Below are 16004 nucleotides of genomic sequence, written 5' to 3'. Positions count from 1 at the left end.
CCGGCCTGAAGCATAGCTCTATCCACCACCATCCTCGTCGAGAACCTCCTGCCCTCAAACAATAGCGCATTCCGGTCCAACCAAATGTGCTAAGCCAGATACTCTTAGCAGATGTAACAAATCCTGTGCCGACTCCACTGAATAAGAAAGAGGGGCAAGTGATCTCCTCCATATCTTTCTAGCCCTGGGACACTGCAACAGGACATGCTCGATGGTCTCCACAATGCTTGAACACATCTCGCAATACTAAGGGATCCGCACACCCCGCCTGACTAGCACACTTCTGGTAGGTAGGCAGCCCCAGGCTACCTTTTAGATGAAGAGTGCCACTCACGGATGAATCTGCATCCTCCAAATCCACCCTCCCTCAATTTGCCTGACTGGCTCCCTACTGAAAAGAGTCAGGAGATCCCTAGCTCGCACCTGCGACTGTCCCGATGGCATCCAGATCAGCCTGTCAGACTCCCCCTGGTGGGCACCGAAAGAGTTAGGATCATCTCTGCCAGCTGCTCCCCAAACACCTCTTGGACCAGCCCCCCCAATTCATCATCTTTCGTGATGTTGGATCATGCAGCGGCCATTTTTTTTTTCATAGGTATGCATAATTCTTAAAGTAGCCATGGTGCAATCCAGTGATTAACATCGTAAAAAAAATCGATCATTCCTTTTGCACGAAAGATACAACTCCTACCCTTCCAGGAGAGGTGCCATTAAATGGAGCCAACCGATTTTGCTTATCTAGGTGACATTTCGCAGAGGCATAAAGAAAATAGGAATAAAGAAAGCTGTGCTAGAAAGCGAAGCTATGGTAGATGTTTATGTGAAATTCTATTTAACTGTCAGAATTATTCAAATAAGCTGAAAATTGGAGTAAGCTATCCAATTTTCTTGAAATGACAAAACTCTCCTTCGCAAGTCATAATTTAATTTATATGTTAAAATTAAAATTAATAATAAAAACTAATATTATATTTATATCATATATTATATATTATAACAGAAAAATATTATGGTATACTTTATATTATAATTTTTTTTTAGCTAAAATGTCATAGTAATATTCTATATTTAATATTATAATGCTATATTATATTAAATTATTCAATAAACATAATAGTGATATGTTGTATTATAACATTAATATTTTAAATGCTACATTAATACTAAATAGTTATGGTATAAAATTATATTATTTTATTATATTAGCATGATATATATTATATAAATTTTAAATTAATATTATATTAATATTAATATTATTCATATTATATTAATATTTCTAGTACATTTTAATGATACTAATGACTACTGTAATTCATGTGAAATATAGTAGCATTACACAATAAAATACAATATAATCATTACCCATCAAAAACATAGTAATATTAAATAACATAATCTTATTATATATAAAAAATTATTAATCTAACCTATTTATTATATCATATGTTTGTATTTTTTTCAATTTTATATTTTCAATAAGTTTATATAAATACTAAATAATGTGATCGCGAATATTGCAATCATAATATAGCTTATTATAGGAAATATGACTAATATATTAGAAATATCTTAATTTTGATTCTATATGCATGTAGTAATAAAAATATCGTGATTTTAAATATTGTTATAAAAATAAAATAGTTTATATCTATATTATGGTATTTAATAATATAATTTTTATTTTGATAATAATAAATAGTTATATCTTTCAAGCAAAAGAAGTATTCACCTTCCTTCACATGAAATGACTGTCGAATCATCCACCACATATATCAAAGTGCTTTGAACTCCTTCATTCATCTACATGCACAGATCGCATCAGATAATTAGATGGTGGATTGGCACGAAAGAAGATGGATCTTTTTCTCATGCGAACAATACAACCACAAACATAATTTAACCTAAATTCAAAACAAAACCCTCACGACCAGAACTTGAGACAGCAGATGTTCCAGGTTGAAGTGTCAAGTCTCGTTTACCATTATGAGTAGCCCAGTCATTTTGAGACTAACCCCAGCTTGACCCAAATTACGCACATGTACAAGTAAAACATTGTGAAACTGTGCTCCATGAGAGGGCGGAATTAGTAACCCGAAAAGATAACACACGCATAAGCACTGTGGGCAACCGCACAAACTAGTTGACAGCTAAAGCTTGAATCTTTGTCATAAGGCAACTTAAGCAAACACCTTCAGTCCACGGTGACAGCTATATATCTTCGCATTCCTTCAGCTGAGGTTTCATCCAATGAAGCTCCTTCTGAACGCAACACGTTGACATGGACCTGCTCACAGCTCACGTAATCACAAACATATATACAGTTTCACACAGACGCAAAACCACAAAAGTCACACCCAGTTATTTGGTAGGAAGAAATCATGAAATCTGAATGACACGTTCCCTGCAGTGTCTCTCTCTAGCCTCATCTCTGATGCATCACCAAAAGCTAGGTTCTCTGCTGGAAGTTGAGCTGCTGGCGGCGGCGGCTGCAGTGGCAGCGGCGGCACAGAAGATCGCGTTATAAACTTATACCGAGCAACAGCGCTGCTCGAAGGTCGCTCCCACATAAGCACATGGATTAGAATGGGCCGCAATGCATGGCGATGAAGTGAGAATTTCTGGCTGAGCGAGACGGTGTCGAAACACCGAATGGCTCCCAAGGAAGACACCATCCAAGGGAGAACTTTCTCATTGGCTACCCTCGAGATCACCAGTAGCTTTGATGCTTTTGTTGCCTCTCTGTACAGATGCCTGAGCCCTGATCGTGTCGAAGCCACACCATTGTCGTTTTCGTCGTCAATTACAGAAGATATGTAGATAAAACCCTGCGAACAAAGGAGGAATGGAGATGAGTAAGGTGTCATATTTACCAGGCATCAGTACAGACTTGGCTTGCACACTAGGAAATTCATTGATTTTTGATGTCGCTAAACCTTAATAATGTAATAAAGCTCTATTAGTAAAGGTAGCAAGCACGATAGAAATTAACACAAACGTCGAGAGGAAACAGAGAATACTTCTTCAGTGCGACTAATTGCGAAACCCAGCTTGGTGTCGCCTTCTCGAAGTTTGATCTCTACTGCCATTTCTCCGGCAGCCGGGGTGTACCAAAGCCGAACTGCCTTCACCACTCCAATATCCACCCCATGGTAGTCCTCGAACCCATAAAGGCTAGCATTCGCAAGATGTGAAAGGTCGGACAGCGATCCTGTATTCACAGTTGATGATGCTGTCTCTCCAGATATCTGTATCACAAAAACAGGTATTTGCAGTCACCAGAAATAGACAAGGAAAATAGTTTACTTTCTTCTGAAAAAAGGACATGCAAATAGTGTTGATTCTTTAACTGGCCGTGCTGGAAAACTTTCAAAACTTCCAGACCTTTTTATGTCCGAGGAGGATCATTTCCTTGGATTACCTTGGTAAGTAGAGCCTCTGTCTGGACACTCATGAACACAATTGGGACCCCTGAGGCCCGAGAGGAGTTGAACCAAGCATTTGCTCGGGCCAAGGTTTCCTCAATGGAGTCGTATCGAGAGGCAACTGGATCCAGTGCCTTGGGAAGGACAAGCATAGAGAGGAAGCAGCTCATGTTTGACATGGGAAGTGATTCCCTCATCTTCCTCTCCCAAGGATATGATACATATCCATCCTGGAGCTGAGCGGCGTTTAATGCACAGACTACCCTTGAGTTCCTTGAACCTGCAGAGGAAGAAGCATGGATAGATGTCAGTGCCTACTCAAGGAAGAAAACATATCAGCTGCAAGTTCAATTTCTAAGAAAATGGGCACTGCTGCCAGTTAGATCATGGGAGGTGATTTCCCATAGTCAACAATTGTCCGCTGGCTAATAAGTCAACCCAAGTGGAGGCCTCAAATTTCCAAGTTTTCAGCTCGTCTTATCTTAATCTAACCAATCAAAGTCTAACTAGCCCAAGGATCAACTTAAAAAATACGGCATGCTGGTGAATCTCAAGCATCACCGGAGGTATTTTACAGTCAACGACGACTTAAGTTTTCGCGGCCCACCACTCTAGAGTTTTCGGACCATGTGTTGGTGCTTCACATTCTGTATTATTTTTTTTTTTTTTTTTTTGATTCTGTTGGCTGCACCCATCTATGGCGGATGTGAACGGATGTTGTACCAAAAAAAAAAAAAAAAAAAAAAAAAAAAAAAAAAAAAAAAAAAAAAAAAAAAAAAAAAAAGGGTCTCGCTAGTCTAAAGCATCATCAACCCACTGATGGGAAGGATTAGCACGACATAGTCAAATTGATGGCAGAGCAATTCAATGCTCTTAAATGACAAAAGAATGATGTGTAATTAAAAGCCTATTGCAATGAATCATTAAATTGTCTTTAAGATCTTCTCCAACGAAAACCCCAAGCAGATGAAGTCTTATAATCTTATAACAAATACCTCACTTTAACAATTCATGTACAAAGCCTTTAGAAACCTCGTCACCTGCTTTTGCTCACACTATGAAGTGCTATAACCATCCAATTCTCGATCTAACAATAAACAGTCATCACCTCACTTGTCCCATTAATAAACTCGTAATTCAAGATAAACCCCTATTGAATTATGAACTAGATGGCCGCCCACGGATTTGAGCACCATTATTGCCTGGGGTTTTACAAGAAGACTGATATCTTACAGAAATTCGTAATTATTAATTGTTAAAAAAATATACAGTCATGGGCCTTCCCACTTTGAGTCCAATGGGAAACGAAGGCTTTCTCTGGCTGCACGCATAGAGATTTCTATGCGAACATCCGGAAAGGAGGTTCCGTCCACGTCAGTGAACAGCGAGTGGGGGGCGGGGCGCTTACCTTGCAACGCGATGCACTCGCTCTCGGAGCGGTCCGCGAACCCGACGGCGTAGTTGGGGTCGTGAATGGATCGGAGCACGTACTGGCGCCGCCCGGCGGCTTCGTGGGGGACGATGCAGGCCTGCAGCTCCACAGCCTCCTCTTGGCCCCGGCGGACCCGGACGGCGATCGAGGTCTTCCCGCGCTTGAACGCGGCGTGGAGGAGCTTCTGGACCCCGCCTCTCCCGCCCTTGAACGGCGCGCGCACCGCCGGCGACCCCCCGATCGCGATCTCCTCCACCACGTCCCCGGTCTGCGGCACTTGCCCGCCCCACTCCTCCGCCTTCGAGCTCCCCGCCACGCACTCGATCGCCACCACCAACCCCGCCCCATCCGACGGCTGAGATCGGTCCATTCGCACCTATTTGCCCGATTTCTACAGGGATCTCACCATCGGCGTGACATTTCTCATTTGAACCAAAGAACCGAAGGATTTGAGGGATCCGTCAAACAGGTGATGCCCGTATTCAAACAAAACGGAAACTTCCGCGAGATCCAGTGTGGAGACCGACGGCTTCACTGGAACCGAGATGGATTCCCTTATTTTTTTTTTCTTTTAAAGGTAGCTATAAAATCCTCCACAGCGATCGAAGAGGAAAGAAGTTCGCGGGAAGCGCAGGCGCAAGACGAAGCTTCAAAGATGGAAACTTTGAGAGGAAGGAGTCGAAGATTAAATTAACCCACAGGAGATTATTCTATGAGAAGGAGAACAGTGGGTCGGTAGCTCTAGGTTCTAGAGAGAGAAGGAGGGAGGGAGGGGCCTATAAGAATATAAAACTCGTTAGATAAGCTCAGGGAGGTTTATTTTGTAAAGATAAAGAGAAGGATGTCGTTTTCGAGGGAAATGGAAATGGAATAAAAGAAGAGTGCGGTCTCTATTAACTCTTTGGAGTGCGCACGCGGTTTCGGAGAAAAATTCTATCTCGGTTCATGTTGGATGGCGACCTTTTGTCGGATTAATGGACCTTAGGAGAGCAGGAGCTCGTGTGATGGGCCGCTGGAAGAACGAAGACGTTCAAACTGGGAGAGGGAGGAAGAGTAATTGGTGGGGAGTGATGTAAGTGGACGGACAAAAGGGAATGTCGCATAGAAACTATCATGAGGGAGTGCGGTTTGAAAGAAGAGGCATATAAAGCATCCAGATGGCAGATGATGACTTCTATGCGGACGCTCGCGCGTGCAACCTATCCTCCCCAGCTGTCTCTGTCTCGCTGGCATCCGGCATTTAACCTAGCCGCTTGTATAAGGTTACAATTACTACGGAGCCCAAAAACGGTTACCAACCATATTCCCAAACTGCGGCGTGACAACATCGTAACGAGAAACTCTTTGGTACCTCACTTGGGCCTCGTAGATATATCAAAAACAAATCAAACATGGCAGGGAAAACGACAATTGAAGGTTAACGTCTCAAACTGTTACGGGGCGCAGAAATCTAGACGGGTTTTCAATCCAAAGAGTTAATGTATGTGAAGGCGGTTATTGATCTTGCTCGCATCATATTTGAAATTATTGGACCCATGAACAGCAACTTGTGTTGACTTATCACTCAACAACAAAAAGAGTGAGAAATTTGGATAGCATTGATAAGTTACTGAAAAACGCAACCATGAGAAAGCAAGCTTTGGGGGTGATAAAGTCTGGAAGTGTTGGCTACCAAGTTCACAATCACGAGAGAAAATAGTACTGTAACGCTGATAATATGTTATATTTTATTTTTAACTTGAAATAACCAAAACAGTGATATGATCTAATAACCTAAGTTCCTAACATTTTGCATATTACTTATTAACAATATATAATATATAAATAAAATAAATTAATTCTCATACACTCATAAAAGAATATTACACTTCCAAATTACTTCCCGGCTTTTACTAAAAGAGAAAAAACTGTACATACAAGAGGGGATTACGTGGAACAAGAAGAGGACAAGGACATCTTTCTCAGGAGGCATCCTTTTTCCGTAACGCTTTTTAAAGACGACAAACCAAGCAGCCCGAGAATTTTAATTCTATCTCTGTGGGCTGTAAATTAGCAAGCGTCCGCGTCCTTAACGCTGGTATAAATTATGCCGACCTGAAAGAAAGAGGGATTATGGAGCCTCACAGGAAACGATATAACTCTCTTTCTTCGAGAAGGAGCAAGACTTGTTCATCAACAGAGATGCATACGTTCACATTCAAGAAAGATGCATAAGAAAGAGCAGCCAAAAGAAACGATTCAAGATTTGCATTTGTGATGACCATGAATTCTTGCCCGGGACTGTTGTGGAGAACTTCTATAGAGGTAATATAATATTCTTCTACAGCATAAGAGTGATGTCTCCAAAGAGGTCCTATGACTCTAACAGCATAAAAAATTTCAATCACTCGGCAAGGGTCATCGAGCCAAGAGAAGGCCTAAAATTCCAGGAAAAAAAAAAAAATCATTGATGGGGCGCCGAGAGAGATTTTCCAGCGTTCCTCTAGTTTTACCAAAAACTCTATGCTCGTCCGCAATTCTACTACCTTCTGGCTGATTCGATTCCAAGGGTGCCAATCTGGCTGCCATCTTTACTGATGGGACTGCTAATTCGTAAACTGACAGTGATGATGGGGCAGCACAAGAGCATGATAGGAGCCTACTTCCAGCCATTTCCTCCTGGGAATCTAAGCAGCATGGGCTTGGTCGGATTAGACTTGGAAGGTTCGACTGCTTCGGCTGTATTACAGGGGGCCTGGAAGAGGAGGCTGGAGCCAGATCGAACCCAAGTGTTTGAGCTTCAAGAGAACATACCTGGGCTTTATGGGGTCGTGCTCAGGCCAGTATCGGTATTACACTATGCCTCTGGCATGTGACATTCGAGCGAGTCCCGCTTTGGTGTCTGAGAAGGCCAGACTCAGAAAGAAGCTCAGACCGACAATTTGTTAGCCTAGATGCACAAATATAATTGATAAATTAATAATTAAATATTTTTAATATTTAAAAATAGTAAATAAGAAGAATAAACTAGCAAATAATTAATTTGACAATAGAATAATAAAATGAAGAAAGAGAGAGAAGATGCATGGTATATGGATCGAAGCACGTTGACGTGTTGTCTCAGAAAAATTTATGCTCCTCATGCACGGGTCTGCTGGCACAGATCTCCTAGAGATACGACGATCTAGTATAAAACTATGTCTTTCCCGTAAGGAAGAAAGAAGAGCACGTTTACGCTTGCAGATAGCTCAAAAGAAACTTAGAAAAATTAAGAGGAGGAGAAAAAAAAAATTTATTTTCTCCCCAATAATCTCTAGAGCCTTTTTTATATAGGTTCTTGAAATAGGGAGAAGAGAAATTTTTTATTGTGTTTGAAATGATTCCTACAGCCCTTTATATAAGCTCAGGCGCGTCAAAAGAAATAGACTCTCTTTCTGCGGATTTATGACGTCCTATTGTAACACTTAGCTGTTGACCAAGTCAAATATTTGGTTTTCAAATTTTAAAATATTTAATTTAATTCAACACAATTTGCACCTCGCCACCGTGCCTGGCTTCTGTGAGTTAAGAGGAGAAATTGGCAGAATTGGGTAGACCCAAGGGTTTGAGATGCTCGAGCCTCCGTCATGCCTTGATTTTTTCTTGTGTTTGTTTCCATTGGTGATGAGTTAGAAGTGATTCGATCTTTTGCGCCGTGTTCCGCCAAAACAAAATATTCGGGCTACATCAGTTGCTAGCCCCATGTATGGGCTAATCCAGCGAATGGAAGCGACACCTGCCATCGGTGTGACCAATCCGGCTGCACTTAAAGCAAACCACCGTAACATTCTCGCAAACAAACGGCTGCCGAAAGTCCTCATTCTTCCTTCTAATTGATCGGCATGCCAATAAAATCGTCAATAAGCATCGATTTCCTGAGGGCGAGGGCTACGTTGAGGATGATTGATCGCTTCGGATATTCCAAAATAAGTCTTGGAAGTCATGCCCACAACTGCACAGATTTGAACGCTTTCGCATCCGAAATAAAATCTAGCCTCCACGGTTCCAGCACCATAATCTCTCCTATGACGAGCCAAGGCCCCTTCTTCAAGATGATGTCTCAGTTTTGAGGCCGAATTAGTTAGGACAGAAAATAAGTCAGATACTATCTGAATAAATCTGTTCTCATTCAGTTCAGTTTTAGATAGAAGTTTATTATATCTGATCTAATTCAAATATGAATACGGATGCTAAGATTTTTTTCCAAATTTGGATCCAGTTGTTTTGGCTTTTTTCGAATCCCGATACTACTGGGAGGAAGGGGGGAGAGGAAAGAGCGAGAGATCAAAATTATATCATTGTTTTCTTTACATATATATAGCTATAGGGAAAGATCCAAAGTTTATTATGGAAGGTCCTCAAGCTACATCGATTAACAGAAACCCAAAACAAAGAAGAACGACAGAAGATACGGGGAGGTCTTTCTCTAGTACAGAAACAGAGAACAGTCCTACATGGACGAAGGTCTGAACAAACTCAAACCGGAATCAAAGTCCCTGCAGAAACTTGGATATGGAAGGAAGAGCAGCAGCAGAATCCCCAAACCAAATTGAGATAAGTTGGCGGGGTGGTAAAGTAGCGAAAAAGGCAGCGAAGTTACTGACTTATCAGCAGATAGGGCAGAAAAAGAATCTCATCAGACGATGAACCTCCTCCAAAATTTTCTCCACTTCAGTTGGCGAAACGAAATTGTTTCACTCATCGCAATGACATAAGAGTGCTCTTATATGTCACCTTCCTGGCTGGCAACTTCGGGGTCCTCTTCAGATTTTTCATCACAACCCTTTCAATCTCATCAATGGAGCTCAACAGCTTCTTCCCATATTCAGTTTGCTTTGAATCATGGTCTGCATGATCGCTAGAAACAAATACAGTCTGCAGTGGATGCTCAGCTGAGGAAAGGGAAACGGGAGAGGGAGATGGCTGCGGTGGATGCTCGATTGGCCTTGACCGCTTCTTCTCATACTCAGTCGGCTTCGAACTATCGGGTGCCAGATCGGTAGAAACACATTCGGTCAGTGGTGGGTGCCCGGCTGGAAAAAGGGTACTGTAAGAGGAAGATCTCTGCAGTGGATGCTCAATTGGGCTCGATGTGTTCTTCTCATACTCAGTAGGTTTCGAATCATTGGATGCAAGATTGGTAGTGATAGATACGGTCAGAGGAGGGTGCTGAACTGGTGGAGTAAGGGAACTGAAGGAGGAAGATGTCTGCAGTGGATGCTCAATTGGAGAAGGTGGGGTAAAACTCGTGACCGTGGAAGTTGAGGAGGGTTCAGAAGTATCAGATGGGAGGAATTGGTTGACTGGAGTCTGTTCAGAAACATTCGGTTCCTGTGGAGTCAGTTCAGAAATGCTTGGTTCCTGCGGCAAGGGATTTGTGGGAAGTGTGGGTTGTGGAGTTGCTTCAGGGTCATGGTCCCTCGGTTGAGCCTGTGCTGCTCGCAAATGGCTTCTTCTCCTCTCCAGGGCCTGATAAATTTCAAAAATAAATAAAATAATCCAGTCTATATGAAACTCATCCGGAAGAAAAATATTGGTAAGAGTAGCATAAGAATAACAAAGGGGGCATGAATTAAAACAATTTTTATTCATAACTCTATTGCTTCAACTCTGAAATCGACAAAAATAATACCACATCTAAGTCAAGTCTGCGGAGTAAAAAGTTTGGATACAGATGAACAAGAAACAGAATAAACTTAATCAAAATTGCTAGTAGAAAAGCATAGTGCCAATTGCGTATAAGACACTCATTTCCTGAGGATGATCAGCATATGTGCCGTTTTAACACATTGGGCACTTTAATTCAACAACTACTTAAAAGATAACAATATAATAATTGATTAATTAATGTATGAAAGAAAATAAAGTTCTGAAATTCAAAATGCACTTATTCACTTCAAGTGTACCATAGTACACTTCTAGAATTCCGAGGAATTGTGATAAAGAAGCAAAAAGACATCTGCAGTTAAGTAACATTAAGCAAGTCTAAAGCTTCATAGAGATCAATGTATGCAAACCCACTCTACAACTCAAGCTCCTGTAGCATAAAGAGCTCATTTAGAATAGTTTCAATGCACTACTAATTAGTATGTCAGATAAAACATTACATACTTCTTTTGAAAAAAAAGAATAGAATAATTGTAATGGAAGACAATTCATAGATTCAAGCAAAAAGAGTAATAATAATAATAATTAAATAAGTAAAGCCACCCCTCGTTCCAGCTCATTAAAATACCTAGAACACTTGATGCACAGACTGAAACGCTCATCATATTTATACCAAAACAATTACTTTAACAAAAATAAAGGAAGGTCAAAGCAAAAGGGATAGTTAACCTTTGTCAAAGTGTACAGAAGTAGATTAGGAGCGGAACTAACTTTGATTCTTATGGTATTTCGTAATGCATGCAAATGCAATTATCATAACAAGCTGAAGACAGAAAATTTCAATAAAATCAAAATTGCAGAGGAACCATGCAATAGAAAATTGGCCAGTCTATTTAGTACTTTCCTCTTTAGGTTCAACAAGCTCTAAGAAAGCATCACTTTTATATCAAGTACACCACAATATTTATTAAGAAAAAAAACTCAAATAGCTAAAAATCCAGATGTGCCACATCCAAATTTACTATATAAATAGAAATGATGTTAAGTCATTTATGTCGCAAAGATCTTCCTGTTAATTTATAATTAGATTCAATAAATCAAAGAATTAAACTTCTTAGTTATTACCACTAATTAATGATCAAAACAATAATAATTCTTCGATTCTTGAAAATTAATTTAATCATGATCTAAAACGAATCATTCTCATAATTAATGGTTCCAAAGTGACATAAGTCAAAATATACTAACTAATTATTATTTATTTAAATTAAATAAAATATTTTAACTAAACTAGTCTAAATAATCTAACCTAGAACTCCAATAATTGCGATTATCTTCAAAAGATCTACCCAAGTTCTGAGCAATCATGATTCAGGATCTAAAAAATAGAGAAAAAAAGAATAATGAGCTACACTAGCCTAATAAGCAACATAACACTATAAAATAGGGTCGAAACATGCTAATAAATAATTAATTAAATAGATGATACGGACTGAGAATAAATTAAATTTCGAATAATACATATATCACTTTTGAAATTTATTATTATTTTCATAAATTGATACTAGAGACCCAACATCAAGCTATGGCCACGTAACCCAGTGGCATAGGTCAGATATAGAATGCAAAAACTACCAAATACTACTATTCTAATCATCAGTGGCTTGGTGTTGTAACTAGTTTCTCAAATTACAAGTCAACAGGGCCTACGAATAATCTACATTGACAAGCCAAAACATTATCATGCTGAGAATACATACATATGAAACAAAATTCATAATCTACCCAATTATATTTTCCAAATTTCATAACATAACACAAAACAATTATTATCGTAATAATGACAGGCCTAACCCATTTAATTAAATATAAAAACAAATATTACAATCAAATATAATAAACTAATTATTTTTTTACCAAAAATCGAAAAACATACTTTGAAGCTTTAGGTTACTTACCTCTTTTTGCTTCAAAATCCTACTTTTCAATTAGATGGATCAGATTTGCCTATTTTAATATCATTAAAATATTATTAATTTTATCATTATATTAGCAGCCAAGCAAAGTTACAAATTAAAACACTATTAGAGAATACAACCTTATGCCCAAATTAGGGTGAAGGAAAAGTAAGATTGATCGGAGGCGGTACCCGACTGCATAGGTTGGTCTGAACAAAGTGAACTAAATTGATCAAGATGAGCTATGATTTAGATGGCTCAATAAAGGTTAATGGTCACCAAATTCAAAAGATACCCGACAAGGCTGGGGTATTGGGTCGGTATGTTGTCCTAATATCAAGGAGCTTTAGGCCTCCATCCTGGGGTTAACTTGGATCCGAGCAAAAGAGGATCATGGCTTTGAACTAAGATCACTAGGTCTTGCTTAGAGAAAGAAAGAGAGAGAATCTCAATCTGGGTTCAATCAGAGATAAGAGAATCTCGATATGGGTTCAATTAGAGGTTTGGCGTTAGTTGTCAATGGCACGGGTCATCCCTGCAACTAATCCACAGGACAAGGAGGAAATAGCAGCAAGGAAGTAAATCATATTTTTTTCATTTTTCAAATTAATAAATAAATGAGGGAAGAAAAGAAGAAATGATAAGAAGAAGTAAATTGACAAGGAATGAGGGAAGAGGAGAGAAGACGCCGGGAGGTGGGCACCCACGATCCGACGGCAGGCATGGTAGAGCCGCCGCCACCGGTGACGGCCAAGGACTACATCTACAGCCAAAGATGGTGGCAATCTATGAACATGCCGAATCAAAGCCCCATGATGGATTTAAAACTAAGGAAATAAGGCTCAACTTGAAGGAGGAAGAGGAAAGGAGGAAGGATGGGAGCTCACCGAGTTGTGGTGGAGGCGAGGGATCTCGCAACGATGGCAGCTCCTGATAGGAAGAGATATATCTTAGAATAGTGGAAGCAGGGCAACCAAAAACCTAGAAAGAAAGAAGGGAATTTGAGGGTGGCAGAGCTCGATTGTGGGGGCAGGTCGATCGCCAAAGGTGAGAAAGAAGAAGGGAGGAAGCTCGAGGGTGATAAATGGTCGGAAAGGAAAAGAAAAGATTTAAAGATTTTTGAATGGAGGATAAGCTCGATATTGTTGCATCCGCCCGCAATCCTGGCAATAGTTGTGCGCAACCCGATGGTCGGCAGCCATTTGAATTGCCCCGCGGAGGCCTTACCGACCACGGCTCTGCGTGGTTCACAACGGTGAGCAATCGAGCGGGGGATTGTGATCCCTTGTTCTAACCCTCTTCTCTTCTCTCTCTCTCTCTCTTGAAGTCCTGAATTGAAGTCGGCTAGGCCTGCCAACTTCGGCATATAACAGGCCTGATAGGCTGGTTCTCACACATGCATTACTCAAGTGATTGCTCCAACTAGTGCTTCCATCAGGCTTCAAAAAAAAAGAAAAAATAGCTTTCTTATAGCGATATCATTTTTGTAGGTGCTATTCAGTCAACATCTCTGATTACAGAAAAAACCATACGAGCAAAATCATGATATGTTTATCATGATAACAATCTTTTCTTATTTACGTGACAAAGATTCACAAATTGATGCATCTTTACTTAGTCAATATCTCAAGAAATAAATCATATAATTTACAATAGTATGAAACAATTAAAACTACAAGCGTAAAATTCAACAAAAGACACTACGGAAATCTGAAGAATTTCCATGATCTACAGGACCAATCTATGCTGCGTTAGAGACAACACAAAGACCAATCCAATCAATGAACTGAAGAAAATTAATAAGAAACCATAGAGAATAAGTAATTAAGCATAAGAAAATAAAATAAAATAGATATATGGGTGAAACAATCATTTCTCTGATTGCTATAAATGCGAATGAGTGGATAATTAAAATTCAGCGTACTGTCCAAAAGAAAACATGGAATTCCCATCTAATCATCCGATCACAGACAACCCTCCAGATAATCTGATTATCGGGTCAGAGAAACAACCCACGGAACGAAATAAAACTAAATATAAGCGAGAAAATTCCACAAAATGCATGAAAAATTCACATTACAAATCACCACCATCTACAGAACTAACAAGTTCCAAGAATCTGTAATCATTAAGAAATTAGAAATGGAGAACCTAGCTTCAAAACAAAGAAGCAAGACCCATCTAATGAGGATCTACTTACTATTCCATCGTTTCAACAAACAAATGCCAAGAAAGTGATCATAAATCTCCGAAAATGGGAAAAAGTTTCCGAATGTTCCCATAAAAAACATAAACGCACTTCTGTAAAGACTCCACGAAAATGGGGGGAGGAGAGAAATCCCCTTACGTTGAGGATGAAGGTGATGTCCCGAAGAGGAGTCCGAGGATACCACTTCGGCAGCGGGCTCTTCCTCCTCCGCGTCACGGCCCACGGAGGGATGTTCTCCTTGCCGTCCGCGACCCTGCGGCTCAGGACCCTACCCGATTCCGCAGCCGGCATCGGCGACGCCCCCCTCCGGATAAGGAAGCCGCCAGCGAGCTCCGTCGTCGCCGCACCTGCTGCCTGCAGCACCCAGTCCCTCGCCTCCGGCATCCCTACCTTCGTATCCCATTCCAGGACCAAAAAATAAACCAAAAATGCCACAAAAAAAGAGCAAAAAATCGAAGAAAAGCCTAAAACAACACTTTCTCACCGGAACTAGCTTCGGATTCTTCTTCTTACTTCTTCTTCTCTGATCTCTAAGACTCCGAATTCTTCTTAGTCACGGAGGAGGAAAAGAGGGATTGGATTAAGGATCCGCATGGAGGCTGAGAGTGGCGGCCGAGGGGGGAGAATTCGAATTTAAAGAATGGCGGAAAGAGTTTGGGGGCAATGGGCGGTGACCGGACTCGCAAAGGGAGATCCGATATGATGGTTGGGGTTATGGTTACCGTGGTATTGGGTGCGGCAGAGTTTCATGTTTCAAAATTTCAGTACCGCTGTACCGCAGGTACAAATAATAAGTTGTACGCTAGGCATTTTTTTAAAGGATCGACGGCTGGATTTTTCCAATGGATAACGAGCTTTGACAATTGGGTGGTTGGATCTGAGCATAGGAAGGGAGCCAAGAAGGAGACACGTTCTTGGAATATCTTAAATGGTTCCGACAGCACAGTTGTGCTGAGTGCCGACGGGATCAAGCAATAGGCGCTTATCGTCCCTCTTTAGTATTTACGCCAAATTTTAATTTTTTCCTAAAGATTGCAATGAAAAATTGGAAACATTTTTTCCGATCAAATCCAGTCTCATATATGGAAAAGAATTAATTAATTTGCTAGGAGGTAGTACCTCGATGGTTGTGATATCTTATTGTTTGTTTGTAACGTTCTTTATAAGTTTGTAGAACATTAAACTTATAGATAAATATGTTGTATTGTTGATATTACGTAATTTGATCATGCAACCTTTAGAATTACTTTGTTCAAACAAAAATTTATTTTGTTTCAAAATTATTTTATATTTTTATCTAAAATATAATACACAAAATCCTCTTTGATTTTTTTTAAAACTCTGTATTGTAATAC

General features: G+C 40.1%; 2 protein-coding genes across 3 annotated transcripts; both read right to left on the bottom strand.

Moving 5' to 3' along the window:
* Window positions 1–1841: 1841 nt before the first annotated feature.
* LOC120105224 (uncharacterized) lies at window positions 1842–5972 on the bottom strand. Its single transcript, XM_039117489.3, has 4 exons — window positions 4834–5972; window positions 3422–3705; window positions 3021–3248; window positions 1842–2828 (listed from the first exon to the last, which is right to left on the bottom strand). Exons 1-4 carry the CDS (start codon window positions 5225–5227, stop codon window positions 2352–2354), a joined length of 1383 nt encoding a protein of 460 aa, XP_038973417.3. The 5' UTR covers window positions 5228–5972; the 3' UTR covers window positions 1842–2351.
* Window positions 5973–9139: 3167 nt separating this feature from the next.
* Window positions 9140–15363, bottom strand: LOC120105223 (uncharacterized). Of its 2 annotated transcripts, none has more exons than XM_039117488.3 (3): window positions 15134–15363; window positions 14788–15035; window positions 9140–10344 (listed from the first exon to the last, which is right to left on the bottom strand). In XM_039117488.3, exons 2-3 carry the CDS (start codon window positions 15031–15033, stop codon window positions 9574–9576), a joined length of 1017 nt encoding a protein of 338 aa, XP_038973416.3. In that variant the 5' UTR covers window positions 15034–15035; window positions 15134–15363; the 3' UTR covers window positions 9140–9573. The 2 variants fall into 2 exon arrangements, with proteins under 2 accessions (XP_038973416.3, XP_038973415.3); XM_039117487.3 differs by having other exon boundaries at window positions 14788–15039; window positions 15134–15362.
* Between the last annotated feature and the right edge of the window lie 641 nt (window positions 15364–16004).

Source organism: Phoenix dactylifera, chromosome 11 (assembly GCF_051530095.1).
Source record: "Phoenix dactylifera cultivar Ajwa chromosome 11, Ajwa_hap1_PhDact_Kaust_v1.1, whole genome shotgun sequence".
NCBI lineage: Eukaryota > Viridiplantae > Streptophyta > Magnoliopsida > Arecales > Arecaceae > Phoenix > Phoenix dactylifera.
Note: the sequence above shows the minus strand (reverse complement) of the source record. Positions and strands in the feature narration are given on the sequence as shown.

Coding starts and splice junctions, on each gene's coding strand:
- LOC120105224 (XM_039117489.3), bottom strand. CDS start 5,227: ATGGACCGATCTCAGCCGTCGGATGGGGCGGGGTTGGTGGTGGCGATC. Junction 3,706..4,833: donor CGAGTGCATCGCGTTGCAAG/GTAAGCGCCCCG, acceptor CTTCCTCTGCAG/GTTCAAGGAACTCAAGGGTA. Junction 3,249..3,421: donor CAGAGGCTCTACTTACCAAG/GTAATCCAAGGA, acceptor TTTGTGATACAG/ATATCTGGAGAGACAGCATC.
- LOC120105223 (XM_039117488.3), bottom strand. CDS start 15,033: ATGCCGGAGGCGAGGGACTGGGTGCTGCAGGCAGCAGGTGCGGCGACG. Junction 10,345..14,787: donor ACATCACCTTCATCCTCAAC/GTAAGGGGATTT, acceptor GAAATTTATCAG/GCCCTGGAGAGGAGAAGAAG.